At 44.9% G+C, this 18327-nt stretch overlaps 1 protein-coding gene across 1 annotated transcript in view; it reads right to left on the bottom strand.

The window, feature by feature from the left end:
• Positions 1-18327, bottom strand: part of LOC126544042 (sodium-dependent noradrenaline transporter-like) — a 187519-nt gene that overhangs the window by 23335 nt on the left and 145857 nt on the right. Inside the window, exons 9-10 of the mRNA XM_050191232.3 lie at positions 6565-6802; positions 4456-4596 (exon numbers count right to left, since the gene is read on the bottom strand). Of these exons, the coding sequence (XP_050047189.1) occupies positions 4456-4596; positions 6565-6802 (379 nt within the window). The remainder of the gene's footprint in view (positions 1-4455; positions 4597-6564; positions 6803-18327) is intronic.

The raw sequence follows: 18327 nt of genomic DNA, 5'->3' as shown, positions 1-18327 counted from the left end.
AGGGCGAGGAGATTATTTTTAAGAAGAAAAAGAAATTTCAGCCGTTGTATTTTTCTTCGTATTTCCAATGTCTGAATGCCATGTTGTCTCATTATTGCTGTCGGGGAATCAGTCATACGGTATTTCGAAAAAATAAATCTGATTGCTTTACGCTGTACTCTTTCTAGTGCACCAATGTTCGTTTTTGTGTAAGGGTCCCACACTATGCAGGCATACTCCAGTTTTGGCCTTATTATTGATGTGTAGGCTAAAAGTTTAGTTTCAGCGGGAGCTTGTTTTAGTTTATGACGTAGAAGACAGAGTTTACGAAAGGCTGAGTTACATACGTTAGAAATGTGAATGTTCCAGTGCAGGTTATGAGTTATTGTGACGCCAAGATATTTGTATTCCCTAACCTCGGTTAATGGTTCAGATCCGAGAGCGTAAGGAAAAGATAGGCTATTTATTTTTTTAGTTATCTTCATGTAAACTGTTTTGTTAGCATTTACCTCCATGTTCCAACGATTGCACCAAGAAAGAAGGTTTTGAAGATTATTGTTCAGGGTTATCTGATCATCGCAACCGGTTACCTCACTGAACAGAACACAATCGTCAGCGAACAGTTTTATTTGAACTGGTGCTGTGACAACGCTGGCAATGTCATTAATATAAATTAAGAATAATAAAGGCCCTAAAACACTACCCTGAGGGACGCCTGAGGTAACTGGAAGTTCATGGGAATGGTAAGTATCGATACTAACAAACTGTTTTCGGTTAGTGAGGTATGCTGAAACCCAATTAACAATGAAACAAGGAATGTTAATTAATCGAAGTTTTTCAATTAACTTGGAGTGTGAAACAAGGTCAAATGCTTTCCTGAAATCTAAAAATATTACATCTACCTGGCTGGATTTGTCTAGAATATTCGCAAAATAATGAATAACCGATGTTAATTGGGTGACAGTAGAAAAACCTTTTCGAAAACCATGTTGCTCAGGTGAGAGTACACTGTTATCACTTAAGAATTTAGTAATGTAGTTAGCTATGATGTGTTCTAGCATCTTACAGCATGATGACGTTAGCGATATTGGGCGATAGTTACTTATCAGCGTTAGGTCCCCTTTTTTCGGTACAGGTACTACGCGTGCAGTTAGCCAGTCAGTAGGAAGAGTTGCTGTGGATAATGAAGCACGAAAAATGAACACAAGAAACTTGGACACCATTTCTGCGTATCGGCGCAGAAAAACATTCGATATATTGTCAGGACCAGGGGTTGATTTGGTTTTTAAGTTAAGAAGCATAGAAACTACGCCAGGTACAGATACAAGGTCCGAGTTTGCAACGGACAAAGAAAAAATGGGAATCGATGTATCACTTGTATTTGCAAAGACACTATGGAAGTATGTGTTGAAATGCTCTGCAATACTTTGCTTTTCGACGATAAGAATGCCGCCAACCACTATTTGTTCAATTGGTTTGTTTTTTTTTACTCAAATATGTCCAAAATTTTTGTGGCGCGGTACGAATAAAATTGGGCAGTGTGTGGTTAAAATATCGCCGTTTAGCATGCCCAATAGACGAGCTTAATTTAGCTCTTGCGGTTTGAATTAGCGTTATAGGGGCGTTCTTTCGTCTCCAGCGTTTAATCTTTCTTTTCAAGTGAATGACTTCCCGCGTAACCCAAGGGTTAACTTTCGCTGTTTTCTTTGTCTTGTTTGGTACAAAATTTTGAACACAATATGTGCAAAGTTCTTTAAACCTGTCCCAAAGTTCTATAACATTGTTTCCTTTGAAGTTGCTGAGGTGAAAATCTAGATAATCTAAAATAGTTTCGTCCCTGGCACGTGAAAAGTCCTTCACTACAACACTTTTTGCATTACTGCGATTGCATTTTTCCAAGCAGCATGAAAAACATACCATTTCATGATCAGATATGCCGCGTTCAACAGACACTGATAACTTTTCGACATTTCTATTCACAAACACAAGGTCAAGTATTGACGACGAAGATCCGTATACTCGCGTGGGTAAAGTTACAACTTGATGTAAATTGTGGCATAGAATTATATCACGCATATAATTGACATGGGGAGTAAGTTCAGTGCAAGAAGTATTATCCTCCCAATTAACTCCTGGAAGATTGAAGTCTCCTAACAGAAATATTTTTTTTTGTGTGTGAACGAAGTGATATGCGTACGCAAATCACTCATGAATTGAAGTGGTGAACCGGGTGCTCGATAAACGGCAAACTCGTAGCACAAGTAATTCGGTTGTCATTGCGGCATTGGCGAAACAATTTGCCAAGGCCAAGAAATCATCAGTGGATGAAGAAAACTTACTGAAAGCCTGCCACGTGCGCTCCTGTAATTTTTTTGACGGCCCACCTTCGGCGCCGCTTTGTAATCGCGTTTTTGTTGTAGCGCAACGATGCACCAGTGATATCTCACTATTGATCCGTCCTGAACTTTCGTTAGACGGGCCCGTCAGATAAGCTTGTCGCGCATGCTCCAAGGTTCTTGGAGCGAGTTGTAAATCAGGAACGAGTGATCTGTCGGGATGGGTTCGACGCCCGACATTCTGGCTTGCTACTTCCGCCGCCGCCGAGTTTCTCTGCGGGCACAAGTTCGCCCAGTAACCTACATCAAGTTATTGCTCTTCGACTCGTTATTCTGACCTTCTTGCGTACCGCCGCTACTACGTGACAATATGTGTTAAAAAATCGCAAATATTATGAAAAGGAGGGACAACCACAATTTCTTGGGATAGGCAATGTGAATTCGACACAATCTGTGACAACCGCATTACCGAAAACAAGGTGACAAAAGCTTGGCGCAGATGTGTTCTGGGTAAGGGACGCTCATCGGGGACAACAGGGACATATCCCGGAAATACCAACTCCCGTCACGAAGGACGCCGTATATAGCGGAGGACTCCGGATTAAGGATGATTTCCTACAGCGTTTTCTTTTTTAAAACCCGTGCTCTTTCGGGCGTCGCGCCAAGTGGAATGGCGGTGCGGGCAATTGAACTCGCGACCCCGCGGGTGGAGCAGGATGGCCGCCGCGGTCAGCGCGGAGGCCATCCCCATGGGCCTTTATGACCCATGGTAAAACTGCCAGTGTTACTTTCCTCTAAGTTTGTGAATAATGAAAGATATAAATTATGGGGTTTTACGTGCCAAAACCACGATCTGATTATGAGGCACGCCGTAGTGTGAGACTGCGGAAATTTGGACCATCTGGGATTCCTTAACGTGCACGTAAATCTAAGTACCACGGGTGTTTTAGCATTTCACCTCCATCCAAATGCGGCCGCCGTGACCGGAATAATGAAAGAATAACACAAATATCACATCTTTCAAAAGTTATCGAGAAATATTTATTGGTTTTCAAGTTAAAATGATGTACTGCATCTGGACATATGAGGTTTCAATGGCTAAGGCACTTGTCATTGCGCTCCTGCCTCCTTGTATGAAACTTTTGAAGCACCCTTTTACGAGGAATAAAGTGTCCGTACACTTCTCGCATCTCCATGATGCTCGGACGTGAAAAATCGGCATGACAGCAGGTTTTCCGATATTTTTAGGGGTACTGATCGTGACTATCCGCCATAAGCGTCCAAATACACATATAGAAACGCCCAGAAAGCACGGCAATGGCCACGCCGGCTTCACGAGTGCGGCTAAGGTGTCTTCAGTCATGCTACTTGAATGAAACACTAACCGCAGACGTCGTTCGCGGCAAAATCATTGGTGTTGTCGCCGTCACCTTCCTTCTGATCCGTATCTTCAGCTGATTCTGGCGGCACAATCACAATATCAATGTCCTCTTCTATGTTTTCTGCACTCTCAGTTGCATCCAGAGCATCGCGAAAGCGACAAAACGGCTTCCTTCCGAAGAAAGAACTCTATATCCATGCTGGAACACATATAAAAAAAATCGCCCATATGTAACTTCTAACGCCCACTGTACTATATCCAAGTACATCAAACTTTGAATACGTCGTCCGTTCTTTGAAATGTAGTCACAGATTCGACAGTTTGCTTCTAACACGCTTAACGTATGCACTAAGCACTGCGAATAGCACAACGCATATATAAAAAGCAGGCGAGCAGAATTAAATGAAAAAGCGAGTACACATCCCCATTTGTCACGAGTCCGCAGTATTGCTGGAATTGGCGCGAAATCATTAGAGATGGATTAAACTGTAGATTACACACTGTGTTAGGGTATCTGCGCGCGGTTTCTGGGTACAAGAAACGCAAATAGTCAAAAGGAAATATTCAGCTGTTCAAGAGGCAGGGATGCGAAACGAAGTGTACTTGTTCTATAGTACAGTGGGCGCTAATCTTGTAAGTGTGAACAAGAACTGCGAGGAACGAAAAAGAGGCGTCTTTTGCGACCCCGCCTCGCCCTCGCAACGTTTCGTGTCGAGCATGCACTGCTGGCATAGGGCCAAGGGTCAAGCGGGTACTGACCCTCGTGACGTTGACGATGGAAATAAGGAAAGAGGCGCAGATGACGACCGCCGTGAATACCTCCCGGCGGCAGCGCCAGCGTGCGAAGAACGTCTTGAATTCGTCCATGAGGCCCGTGATGACGCTCTCCAGGCCACCCATCTGCAACAACAACGTTCCGCGCGCCCCCCAGAAGTCTCCGTCAGCGGCGCAGAAGTAAAGCAGCGTATAACGCTCATCCCTTTCCTATCGGGCAGAGCTTCGATAGAAGAGAGAGATCTGAAGCTATCGCGTGGCTGAGGACCAGGCCTAGTAGCTTAAGGCGAAACAGGAGTCTCCGCACACAGCTAGTTCACAACGAATGACGGGTAACTCATCATATTTGCAACAATGTCAGAAGACGACGAAGCAACACGACGTACAAAGCGGGCGCAATTGTGGTGCTTTCAGTTGAGCAGAGCAGAGCCAGCTTATAGAAAATTCTACTGATTTGCTTAGCTTCCGCGCAGAAAGTTCACCTTTATATAGTTTCGGATAGCAAAAAGATGCTAGTTCTTCAAAAATACTACAGATTGTGGCTTTGAAATAATCCACCGGCGATTACGAATTTCAGTGAGTAAAGGCAAGGCGCAACAGACCAGGACTGAAGAAGAACACGAACGTCCTGGTCTTTTGCGCCTTGCCTTTACTCATTCGAGCATGAACCAACTAGCCCAAGCAAGAGTTTTACTTAACGAATTTGAGCGCAGCTCTATACATGTTTTCATTTCGCGATATATTCGCCGGCGCGGACAATCTGTCTCGTGCGGCGCGTTGCAAACGGAGTGACTGCCTCGCTAATAGGTAGATGGCGAGAGGCAGTGCATGGGTGACGCGCGGCCGCGGTTTACAGCAGCGACCACAGACAGACCTCCGCTCATCCAGCGCTTTGTTTCCATGTCGGTGGCGTCATCGGTGAACCGACTACGCGCGCTACTCTGGCACCATCTCGTAGCCCTTATCGCCGCAGAGCCCCTCTTGCGTGGCATCGCACTTTTCTTCTCCGGCTTTCGCCATACTCTCCTCCTCCGCTTTCCTTCTCGCGCTCTCTTCGCTATCACAGTCTTTCATCCCCCGCTAAGCTCCGCGTTCGCTCTTTGATCTTTCTTGTGCTCGTTCACTCAGTTACGAGGGACGCGGATGCTCGGCGCAGGAACGGGTGCCTAAAAGCTGCGCTCTAAAATACGACGGCAACGACAAAGGATGCGGTAATGAAAAGAAAGTGTTTACACTCCTGTAACGCCTCTTCATTAAAATATATTTCACTGCAATCAAAACAAAATTTAAATGTGAACTGTTTCACGGGAATGAAACGTTGAAATTTTACGACGTTATGACACTGGCTCTTTATCGGCGGAGTTTGATGCCATGTTTGAAATGACAACCAGAGATAACTGCGGAGCAGGGCTCTCTCACACTAGTTCCGCTGTCGAGTGGTCAGAGAACTGAAGCAGGGAGGCTTTGATTCGTGAGTTTCTCTCGATTGCCTGGTGAGTGCGCATACTCCACCAGAGGTAGTTTGGGGCCCCATGACAAGGTGGAAAAGTAGGGTTTTTTCATCACATATCGCTATATTGCCATAGAAATTCTATAGTTGGAAACAGACTTACTACGCTTAAGTACAATAAATTATGAAGTAAAACAGTGACTCACGTTCGAGCCGTCATCGCGTGCAATGTTGAAGCCGCTCAATCTCTATCTAGGGCAGGTATACCCTATGGGATTGACCACTCCAATGTCTTAGCAAGATTTGAGCCCGTGTTCAGCTTGTCGTAAAAGCGATGTATACAGTTAACAGTTAGTTGTTTTAGGAAGCGACCGGATAGTTACGACAACGTATTACCGCAGCGTTGTCATCAAATATAATTCTGGTGTTGGTCGATATTATACCGAGCTGTCCCTATCAACGTCAAGCGTCAGAGGTAGGCTTGTGTTAGGTGGAGTCCTCAAATCTAGGTACTTCAAAGCTAAATGTAAGCGACCGGATATTAACAAATAGTGGCAAATTTATTGGCATCGCGCTGAAGCAGTTGAAGAAATAGCACGTCGCCGCAGCAAGCAAGTAGTCGAGCAACGGAGTGATGCACCAACCGCGCTGTCTAATCCGAGCGTCAGAAGCATGACGAAGAAGAGCACGGCCCACAGAGGACCGCCGGGCAGTGTGGCGATGGCCTCGGGGTAGACCTGGAACACGAGCCCGTGTCCCTCGGTGGCCACCTGCTGGATGGGCACCCCTTGCTTGGCCGCCATGTAGCCCAGGTACACAAAGATCACGAAGCCACTGTAGAAGCTCGTGAAACTGTTCACCGCCGTCGTCATGAGGCAGTCCCTGCGCGAACGTCGCCCATTCACACGAACACTTAACACTTGCAACACCCCGGATGTATAGTGACAAAAATCGCAGATGTATGGCGAAGCGGGACGAGCGCAACACATCCTGTTTCTATTGATAAGACATGAGAAACCTTTCAAAATACATGACGATTTTCGCTACATTTGTTTGCTGAGGGCATCCACAGTAAAATATTGCGTGCATTAGCTTCGAGGAAGAATAGGCGGGCGTTGCGTCCCTTGCGGTGGTAGTTGCCAGCCGGCTTCTCGCTTTCCCTTTCTTATCAAGTGTTTTCAAATAATAATAATAATACTAATACTAATACTACTACTACTACTACTACTACTACTACTACTACTAATAATAATAATAATAATAATAATAATAATAATAATAATAATAATAATAATAATAATAATCCCGAGGAACCGGGGTGTGTATCCACGAGAAAGACTTCACGCTAGACCTGTTTGCAGGGTGCCAGCCAATTGTGATGTTGGACATATATTAGTGAAAGCGGCGGGCCAAAGGCAAACAGCACTTAGGAGCGCACCCCTTTGTGGATACAGTCCCTGTTTTCTGAAATGAAAGCGTTTTAGAAGAGTACATTTTTGTCTTTCACCCGTAAACGCCTCCCTGTGAGATCCGTTTATAATGTTGATGGACTGGCTCTTAAACGGGCTGAGCATTATAACTATCTTGTGGTCTATTCTTAAGAAAATTTCACCTGGAATAGACATATTGAGTATCTCAACCTAAAGTCCTCAAGTGCGCACCCTCATTAGACGTAATTTTTACAAAGCCCCCCAAAGTGTAAAAGAGCAACTTTACAACACATGTTCGCACAATACTCGAGTACGCTTGCGAGGCTTGGGACCCTCAAACCTATAATCTATAGACAAACCTGAACCCATTAGAAACCGCGTGGCCAGGTTTGTTTCTGGAAATTACAACTTCCACAACAGTATTACTTTAATGAAAGAGAACTTTGGTTGGCAAAAACTAGTACAACGTCGCTTATCAACGAAATTCGAGCTTTTTTTTCCGAATTCACTCTGGTCCGACAGGAATGAACAATAACCTGTATATTTTTCGGCCCCATTTCATTTCTTTGCTATGTAATCATGAGTTTAAAGTTTTTAAAACATGCTGTAGTACCGATGTTTTCCGCAAATCATTTTCCCGCTTACATTAACGAACTGAAATAAGCTTCCTAAGAGTATTGTTCAATGTAAAACGTGCTCTGAGTTTCAGTTGCTTTTATCGTCTGACCTGTCGTAAGTGTACATCATTGCGCTTCGTGTGATAAATTAACGCTTCCTTTTTTCTATGACATGAATGCGCCTGTTAGCCTGTTGCTACGGTTTTATTTTTCTAGTTTATTTTGTTATGTTTCGTTTGTATATTGCTGTCTGCTTTTTGAATCAGCTAAATTTTTGCTCATGCTTTGCTTTTCGCTACAAATGTTGCCCCCTCTCCCCTGCAATAATGCCCTTGTGGCGGCGCTGCAGGTACCTGTAGAAATAAATAATAAACAAATAAAAACATAAGTGCGTGAGCTTCCGATCACCGCGGAAGTGTGATTTTTCATTGATACGAATAAGTTGGTTGATGTGACGTTCAAGCATGTAATACTTTACTAACATTTAATTTCACAGTGGTACACAAATAGCTCATGGAATAATAGGCATTGTATAAAATCAAGCGCTAAGCTTAATATTGTTTCCAAATTGTTTACATGTAAGTGCGGGTTGACGTAGCAAGCAGAAAAAAAAATTGGAGGACGCTTAAGTTTCTCCTTCAAGAGTGGAACGCGATAGCGTTATCGCACCCCGTTCGCACCGCCTACGCAAACGCGCTACGCCAGCCAAACGTCGCGATCGGCACAGATAGCCGCGCCCCGACGCGCCATGAAGGCGGACGCGATCATGGGGCGAGTGGCGCGCCACGTGTCGGGGCAGCGCCGTAAGTTACGAGGAGGGGGTCTTGTGTGTTTGCCGCAAGATGGCTCTGCGTGTGCGCAGAACGCAGAAGAAATGTAGCGGAAACGTACTTCGCTACTCGTGAAACTGCGACTTCTGTAAGTTACATGGTCATAATTACCGATATACACCGCGATATACACTTTCTACGGAACGTTTCTAAGGCAACAGCGCATTCACTAGAGGCGATTTTGTCCCGTTTTGAAGGAACCAACTCGTGGCTGAGTGGTAGCGTCTCCGTCTCACACTCCGGAGTGCCTGGTTCAATTCCCACCAGCCCATCTTGCAAGATGTTTTTTATTTATGAAGTGCCTTCTGGGATTTATCGCTCACGGCCAACGCCGCTGACGCCGACACCGACGACACCGGCTTTTCTGCGGCACGAGCTCCTTAACGCTGTCGCGTTAAAACAAGACAAAAGAAAACGCTAGAAATGCAACGTATGCTTAGCTTTTCGTGAGAAGCTCGGTTCTATTGTATTCTGATATCATCCTGCTTTCATGACCAGCGGATCCAGGTGATGGCACAGACGGGGAGTGTCAGTCGGACCAGTGACGAAGCTCGAAAAGTAGTAGTATTGCAATAGAATCATTATGTTATCCCGGCGATGAACACTAAAAAAAAGGAACCTTTGAAGATGTACGACCATTTAAAAGGTTTCGCATGCGCTCCCTGGAACTTTGGAAGGCGTCTGTCGATGTTGAACTAAAGCAGTTGTCTTCTAGAATACGTGCCGTCGAAGTTGACGTCGTGTCCTTGAAGGGCAGCATGGTTCTTCAACAGTCCCGTCATCGCAAATTGTTGCCGACAACGTATGTTAAGAGCTTAAGTGCATTGAATTTCGATGCGAAGACACTGAGAACCGGCTGCGGTGTTTTGGTTTGCTTTTCTTTGGCCACCCCTATGGACTGCCCGAGTTCTGGTCCTCGTCCGACCAAAATATTATCGACCTACGTTCACGGAATCTCGGCATCGTATTTCAACCATCGAAAATTGAAACGGCCCATAGTCTTGTCGGATACCAAGCTGACAAGTGTAGACCTGTCATAATGAAATTTTCATTATTTAAAGACATGCACAGTATACTGGAGAAAGGTCACAAACTAAAAGGTACGGTCTTTGCCATGCGTGAGAAGTTTACCCTTCAAACACGGTTTGCCAGAAAGAAACTAACAATTCGGAAAAGCAAGGAACGTAGCTCTCAAGCTTTCAGTTCATAAACTGCTTATGTGTAGGGCACTAGTAGTGACAGAGTAACAGAAGCTCCGCGAGAGATAGCACGCAAGGCAGCAACGCGCACAGTTGCTAATCGTTGGATATAACGTGCTGATTCCATTTAGTATTAATTTACTTACACTAACGTGCGTAGCATTATTGAAAAACGCACAGAGTCATATTCGTATCTCGAAAATTGGAGCTGTGACATTATACTGCTTATGGGAAACGTGGCTTCACTCCAGTATACCGGACAGCAAAATTTTGCATGATTCATCCGACTTCCGCATTTACAGAAAATATAGGCTAGGATGAACGGGAGGTGGCATGCTCGTTGACTAAAAAAGTTATATCCCGTCCTTCACGGTCGACAATTATTTCGGTGTGTACTTCGTCACATGCATCCAAATCTATATTCAGGGTCTGCTACAGGCCGCCCGACGGCGCAGGTAGTTTGTTTGCTCATCTGCGTGACCGCTTAGCGGTACTGCGCTCAAATTTCCCGAAAGCCGACGTCTTTAGTTTGAGGAACCTTTTTTACCCCGACATTGACTGGCCAAACCTAACTTCTCATTCACGCTGCTCGAAAGAATTTCTTGATATAACATTTGATTCATCTTTTGTGCAATTAGTTGATCAGCCCACAAGCCACACCCTCGATCTTGTTTTACCATCGGCACCTGAAAAAGTTAGCTACACTGTGTACGTTGATGGCTTGGATGGTGACCATCGTCTCACTCAGCTGAGAATTAGTTTACCTGTACGCATGCGTCAGGTGACTCCTACACCGATACTCAATTATAAAAAAAGGTGATGTTACAGCCAGAAACCTGGCCTTAGTAGGCTTTCATTTATGGCTTCTTTCTCCCACCGGTCTGTTAACGAAAATATGTGTCTCTTGAAAGAAAAGTTACTACAGTCGGTGTGCGACTACATACCTTGCTTATCCATTCGGGTCATTATGTCAAAACGATGGTTTAATCGAACAGTTTGCACACTTCTGAAAAAAGAAGCCTCGTTTCAGAACCGCTAAGCTATTTCGATCTCCGGCCGCATGTGCGAAATACGACGTTGCACAATATGTTTACTGTCATGCAGTACGTCAAACTGAATACAAATTCTTTTCACATGACCTTCGACTCCTTTTAAAGAATGACCCCAATAAGCTTTGGAAAGCAATCTCTCACTCACACACTATTGACTGTATCTTGCTTTTGGGTGATATTGGCGTTCCAATCGCTCGTGAAGATTGTTCTTCAGCGTTCAATGATTACTTCACCTTAGTTTTGCTGTAGGGATGTTATGCCGGTATGCCCCTACCTGCTATAGTAGATTATTTGTTTATGAATCTCACAGACATTAGCCCAGCTGGTACCTCATCACTAATTAATAACCTTAGAATTTCAACATGTTCAGGTGTCGAAGATACTAATTCCAAAATTGTAAATCACACTGTTGTTACGTCAAGCATCTTGGTTATCACGTTTTTCAGTAACCCCCCGAATGGCCGAAATTCCATACGACTGGAACGTCTCCAAAGCCATCTTTATTTTCAAATCCGGTGATAAATGCCAGCCTAGCAACTGTCGTCCCGTATATCTAACCAGCTTCCCATATAGGCTCCTAGACCCCTCATGTGAATTATGTGAAAAAACGCCTGACACGAATTTGCCATATGTTTAACTTCCTTGCAGAAAAGACCTGGGGAGTGCCAATACAGTCTATGCTGCAACTGTACAGGGTCCTCTTTATTGGATTCCTGCGGTACAGCCTACCGGTCATGTCCAACAGCTGCAGAACTGACCTTAATATAATCCAAAGCATCCAAGCCCAAGCCCTCAAGATATGTCTTGGTCTACCGCGGAGTGCGTCAACGACTGAAGTTATTGCAGTCACTCAAGATTACACTATTACAACGCACATTAGCATTGAAACAATGCGTGTGCACGTAAGGCACTTCGCCCGGACCCCTACCCACCCCCTAGCAAGTCTCCCAGTAGATAAGCCCCACACGACATTCAGTGCGACTGTCTTCGCGCACCGTGTCTCTTTCAGGTCAGGTTACACACCTGCGGCAAGGCCTTCCATTCCTCCATGGTGTATGCGTCGTACTCAAGTGAACCTTACAATCCCAGGACTTCAGAAAAAGTCGGACTTGCCATCATCAGCGCTCAAGCAACTAACTTTACTTCTCTTCTACGAGAATGGAATGGAAAAACTTTATTTCTCTATATCTCAGAGAGATTGGCGGTGGGCCGGTGTCTTCATGTTTTGAGTCCTGGCCGCTTCACAAGGTCGGCGCCCCTATTCCAGGGCACCGCTGAGTCTTGCTGCCTCGCAGGCGTGCTGCACGATTGCCCGTTGGGCTGCGAGCTCGCTGCTGGTCTACACAATACAGCGACTGCACACAGGTCTACACTGATGGATCAACTATATAAACCAGTTCCGGTGGCGCTGTAGTTATACCAGCAATGAGAATAACCAAGCGATTCAAGACTTCCCATGTCACTACGTCTACAGCTGCAGAGCTCGCGGCTCTCCGCGACGCACTTCAAGTGATAAATGCTGAAAGTCCTAGAAAATGGGCAGTCTTCTGCGATTCACGGCCGGCTTTGAAATGTGTGCAGCCGAAATCGTGGAACTTGTCCATCCCTTAAGAGAAAAAGGCCATGATGTCTCTTTTCAGTGGATACCAGGTCATTGCGGTATAACTGGAAATGATAACGCCGATAAGGCAGCTCGGACGTCAAACCAAGAAGACCGCTGCGTCCCCATTCCTCTCTCAAGGACCGACGCCACGAGACAACTTGGCATTCTAGCACGCACGATCTCCTTAGCAGAGTGGAATACCGCACATACAAGGCGCACAAGACTGCACAGACTAAACCCGTCACTTCAACTCAGACCCCCAGCCGGTCTGCACCGACGTGAAGCGTCTCTTCTGTGTCGGTTACGGCTTGGAGTTGCCTTCACGAATGCCTACTCAGCACTGATTGCAATGGCTCATAGTCCTGCATGCGATGTTTGCGGATGCGAGGAGAACATTGACCACTTATTGTGCCATTGTCCTCAATTTCAAGCACAAAGACAATCTTTGTCAAACACATTGAGAAAATTAGACGATCGTCCTCTGAGTGAACAGACAGTACTAGAGCACCGTCCCGACCGATCATCGGCTCAGAAGGCAATGAAGGCACTTTTGTGTTTTCTCAGAACTTCTGGTTTGCGCGAGCGGCTTTAACTCAAGTGCTGTCCGCACACGTATCTACACCTTCTCTCTCTCTTCTCTCTCTTCCCCTTCTCCCATCCCCCAGCGTAGGGTAGCCAACCAGACTATTGACTGGTTAACATCCCTGCCTTCCTGTATTCTTCTCTCTCTCTCTATCTCTCTTATTGCATCACATGTTGTACCTCACTTAGAGCAAAACAGTTACTTTTTCGGTAACTAGCACGGCTTCCACAAAGGCGTCTCTTGCGATACTCAGCTCACTGAGTTCGCAAACCAGCTATTTATCAACATGAATGAAAATGTTCAAACAGATTGCATATGCATTTATTTATCCAAGACCGATTGCAGATTAATAGGTAAAGTGTCCTTTCTTAACGTATATTCGCTTATGGTCCGTTGAATTAGAAACTTTCGGTGTTTTCATAAGGAGTTCACTTTCATCAGTAACATTTCTTCCCGTCTCACTGAAGTCACATGTCGTTCTTCAGGGTAGTGTCATTGGCATTGGGCATTTGTTACCTTTTTTATAAACAACCTTCCTTTTGAAACCAGATTATTCTATACGCCTTTTCATAGAAGTTTACAGAGCCTATCGCAACATCCACTCACCAACCTATCATATCGCTCTGCAGCAACATCTTGATTGCATTAAAATTTGGTGTTCGTGTTGGCTGATGTCTTATTCATTATAATACGGTGCTTAGTAGATATTGGCGCTTTTAGCAGGCGCCGCATACTCCTTTTCACACAGAGATATAAAAAAACCATTTAAAAGCATTAAAACTAGAAGCCAACTGTAAACCCCAGTAACACAAACTTAAGTCACATAAGTACACTAATGCCACACTAAAACTGAAAGTCAATTCAGAAACACAGCAACACAAAGTCTAGGCACTTAAGTACACTAAAGTCAACACAAAGTCCAGTCACATAACTGCGCTAAATCAGGGCACATAGAAAGCATGGATTAGATTCACACGAATCCACATGAATCTACGGACTGAATGGGCCAAAGCTGGGTCAAATTAATCACATAGAGTGAGCTTATCACAGATAAACGCTCTACTCAATAGTATTCGGGAATATTGATCGCTTCCAGAAATCTTTGGAGGGCCAGTAACACCCGTTTTTGCGCCTTTAAATGAATAAAAGTATAACCAAATTACTTTTACTCGGAAGGGATTAATGTCTACGATTGAGTATTTTCTTAATAATAGTCTTGTCCCCATCCACCTTCATCTTAAAAGTAACCTTTCTTGGTCTACACAACTAATAAGATTGCACGTTTTGTATACTACGCTACCTAAAGCGTAATCTTCGCGACCCCGCCCCCCCCCCCCCTTCCCGCCACCCCCACCCCAGCCCCGTTCCACGTGCAAACTCGCCCAGCAAACATTTGTACGACCTAAACTCGAATACGCATAGTCCATCTGGTCACCTCAACAAGTCTATCTTATCCGCTGTTTAGAATCAGTTCAAAACCAAGTCAACGATTACACCAAACATTCTGGCGTGACGAGAATCAAGCAATCGCTATCACATTTTTCTTTGAATTCGCGGAGAAGCATTTTGCTTCTTTGTCTGATGCACAAAATCAGCAAGTGTAAAGAGCCCTCTTTCTTGCCGCTTCGTAGATCACATGGCCATTTCCCGCCGTCTGTACAATAATCCCAGTTTTCAGATTATCTACGGTCACACCAATGCATGTAACACATCTGCATTTCAACGTTCCTTTGTAGTATGAAATAACCCTCCTGAAGATACAGCGAATACGCCGTTTCTCTGGTACTAGAAATATATTATTGGCTAGATGTTGCGGTTTACGTAGATCCAGCATTTTAAACGTCGTCCTTAACATATTATAATGTTTCATTTCTGTGTACACTTTAATGTATTTCTTCAGAAACCAAAAGTTTCTAATGTCTTTTTCCCTTTCTGTAGCATCTGGTTTTTACTGCTTCTTGTCAAAACAAAAGTGTTATTACCGTGCACACAATATTCCGATGCCGGAACCTGTACAGTACCTGTATAAATAAATAAATAAATAAATAAATAAATAAATAAATAAATAAATAAATAAATAAATCACCGACCGGAGTTCAGAGATGATAAAAGCACAATGACGTTAGCGATGGCCCCTTTTTCCTGGCTCATGCTTAGACTGCCCCTGCCACCTGTCACGTACCGATGTGACGCAATAAAATGCGTCCGTGCTTTCGAATACTATTTATGCAAGGAGGAACATAATTCTACGAGCTACGCAATCGCTGTCACCACGCACATTTCACGCAAGTAACGCAATGGAGTTGCAAAAGCCTATTTTCGCCAGAAACTGCGATTGCACTCGATGCGCGTTTTCCTTGCTCCTTTTTCCACAGCTCCCACGGACCCCCCTTGGCCGTCTCACCGTATAGCCGTAACTTGGCCTTTGTGTCAGCGGCGCATGAGGCAACATCTCCCAATAAGTCAGGCACGCTGGCGGCACATTTTTCGACGCAAAATTTGCCTTTAAAATTTCCGCTCACGCAAGAGAGCTTGCCACGCAAGGCCTGCTCTTATTGACTCAACTGGAGCGTTCGCGGGACGATGCGGTATTTTAAGTCGAATCTGTTGAAGTTAAGAGCACACACATGTGTGGTTTCGGCTAACGAGAACTGGGCCCCTCGATTCCCCTCCTTCTCGTTCTTAAATAAAGCAAATAGTTTCCTAGAAGCTAAATAGGTGTCTAGCGTGTGTTGCTATAGAAATAGCTGAGGCAACGACTCAACGCTCTTGAATGCGTATGTCGGCTGCAGTAAGGACATTTAGGTAGCGTTTGTTGTCTCAGCATTTAGGTCAAATGACGCTGTTTCGACAGCGTAGCGCCATGACACGCGAGAGGCTCAGAAAGTCGCACGGGTATTGACGGAGTTCGTGGTCGCTGTTTGGCTTTCCCTCCAGCTGTGGCCCTTTATCCCCGTTAATTGCCCCCCCTGCTGTAAGCACAGCTCCGTATGGGCATCGGGCAAACAGGCCACACTTCATTAATTAATCAGCTGCCGCTTTATAATGCAACGGAAGCTTGGCTGAAGAATATGCCGGATCAATGCAGATTATTATGGGCGATTTGCCAGTTTTTAGGGTAGGTTAAACTCGATGGACTTCAGAATTTTTTCAGAGGCAAGCATTCTGGGACGGTGACCACATCTGTCGCTGGCGAAAAACGCTATTCGTGCGCCGTTGGAGTATCTTGAAGTGCAGCGCTAGGAGGGACCGTTTGTGTTTGCTGCCTCTCCCTGTGTGTGCGCGGCGTTCACTGTCACTCTTTTTCTGTTCACTCTTTCCTTAGGCCCCTGCCACGTGTAGGGTAGCGAACTGGACACTCGACCAGTTCAGCTTCGTAGTTTTCCTATTTTCACTTTCGTTTCAAAGATAACAGCAAACATAGCAGCAAACATAAAACGCCAGCGGACAATGAATCCATGACAAACACAAAGGACATTATCTGTTGTTTTATATATAAGCTGTACATAAGTATTATGAGCCGTATATCATTATAAAAGCGAGAGTTGTGCTGCACGAAATACTTTATATTTTTAATCAAGGAAAAAAGAAATGGACGGGGAAAAGACCGTGCTGAAACGATGGACAATGACTGTCAATATAAACGAATGGCTGAACGCTTCTAGAAATCTGTTTGCTTTATTGAAGGACCAGAAGGAGGGGAACCAAGGGGCCCAATTTTAGTTAGTCAAAACCACATGAAGCCAACAGATAATGAAGCCAAGAAAAAAACATAGGGTAAATTATTTGTTGTTTTAATTGAAGTGTAGAAGTGATAACGTAAAGAGAAAGGAAAGTGGACAAAGAAGACAACAGCTTGTCGCCAGTGGGAGCCGAATCCCCGTTCTCCGCATTACGTGTGCGTTGCTATAGAAACTTAGCTGAGGCGACGACTCAATGAATGGGGCTCTTGAATGCGTATGTTGGCTGCAGTGAGGATACTTAGGCGGCATTTGTGGTCTCATTGCGTAATTCCGTAGAGACCAGATCTGGTAACCACGACATCTGTAGCGGTGCCGGAGCTCTGTCCTGCAACCGCTACAGGGGGAAAGGCAGCGGGAGAAGTGGAGGGCTGTCCTCCCTTTAATTCTCCACCACAGCATATAAACCTTCACAGGCCCCATAGCTCTCGCGCTACAGCATTTGCCGGTAGGTTCGGGTATTCGCCTACACTCACAACTCTCTGACGCGCTTTACAGACCATGTTGCGAAGGCATGTCTACAACAAGGCTGAGTTCCACCTTCTCATTGTCATCCATTGCCTATTTTTCCAAATACCAACACAGCTCTGGATAATAATTGACATTTGACGAAAGATTTTCCATTCCAATCTATTCCTTTATTTCAGCATTCATTCTTTACAAAAAGAAAAGTTCAAATGCCAGGACAAAGGCAAGGAAGCCGATGTATTTTCGCGAATATCGTATCTATAATAGTAAGTTTGTGAAAACAACGTGCCCATCGAAGGGATTCTGAATCTGATATATTTATTTTTGTATTCGGAAACGAACGCGCACCGCAACTCGGTTGTGCGAGAGCGCGCGCCTTTTGCCTCTACGCCTTTGTAACGGCAGTGCAAGTCTACCCACCAACCATCGACCACGAAAACGGTTGAAAGAGACAAAGAAAGCTAGTCGCTTTATTTTTTTGTATTTTAAAGCGCCTTTGCTACCAGTGGTAGTCAAATTCAGAAATCAGAACCTTCGCTTGACGAATGCGATGCTTTACCAATCAAGCTACGGTGGTGGCTTTCCCGCCATCCATTTTCATGGGCATTTAACTATAAGTGTGTTCATAACCTATTTCTCTTTTTATCCCTCTTAACCCTTCCCCCTGCGCAGGGTAGCCAACCGGAACTACCTCTGGTTAACCTCCCTGCCTTTCTCTGCATTATTTTCTCTCTCTCTCTCTCATAACCTAAGCCCTGGGAGCATCAGCCAGCGTCACTCATGGCAAACGGCGTTCCACTGCGGTCGTTGCGACTCGGACTCATTGCAGACATTTTGCTGTACCTAGGATGTCCCTCACAATAGCTTACCCCTTCACCGATGCAG

The sequence above is a fragment of the Dermacentor andersoni genome, chromosome 1 (genome assembly GCF_023375885.2).
Source record: "Dermacentor andersoni chromosome 1, qqDerAnde1_hic_scaffold, whole genome shotgun sequence".
Taxonomy (NCBI): domain Eukaryota; kingdom Metazoa; phylum Arthropoda; class Arachnida; order Ixodida; family Ixodidae; genus Dermacentor; species Dermacentor andersoni.
This window is presented reverse-complemented; position numbering and strand designations above follow the sequence as displayed.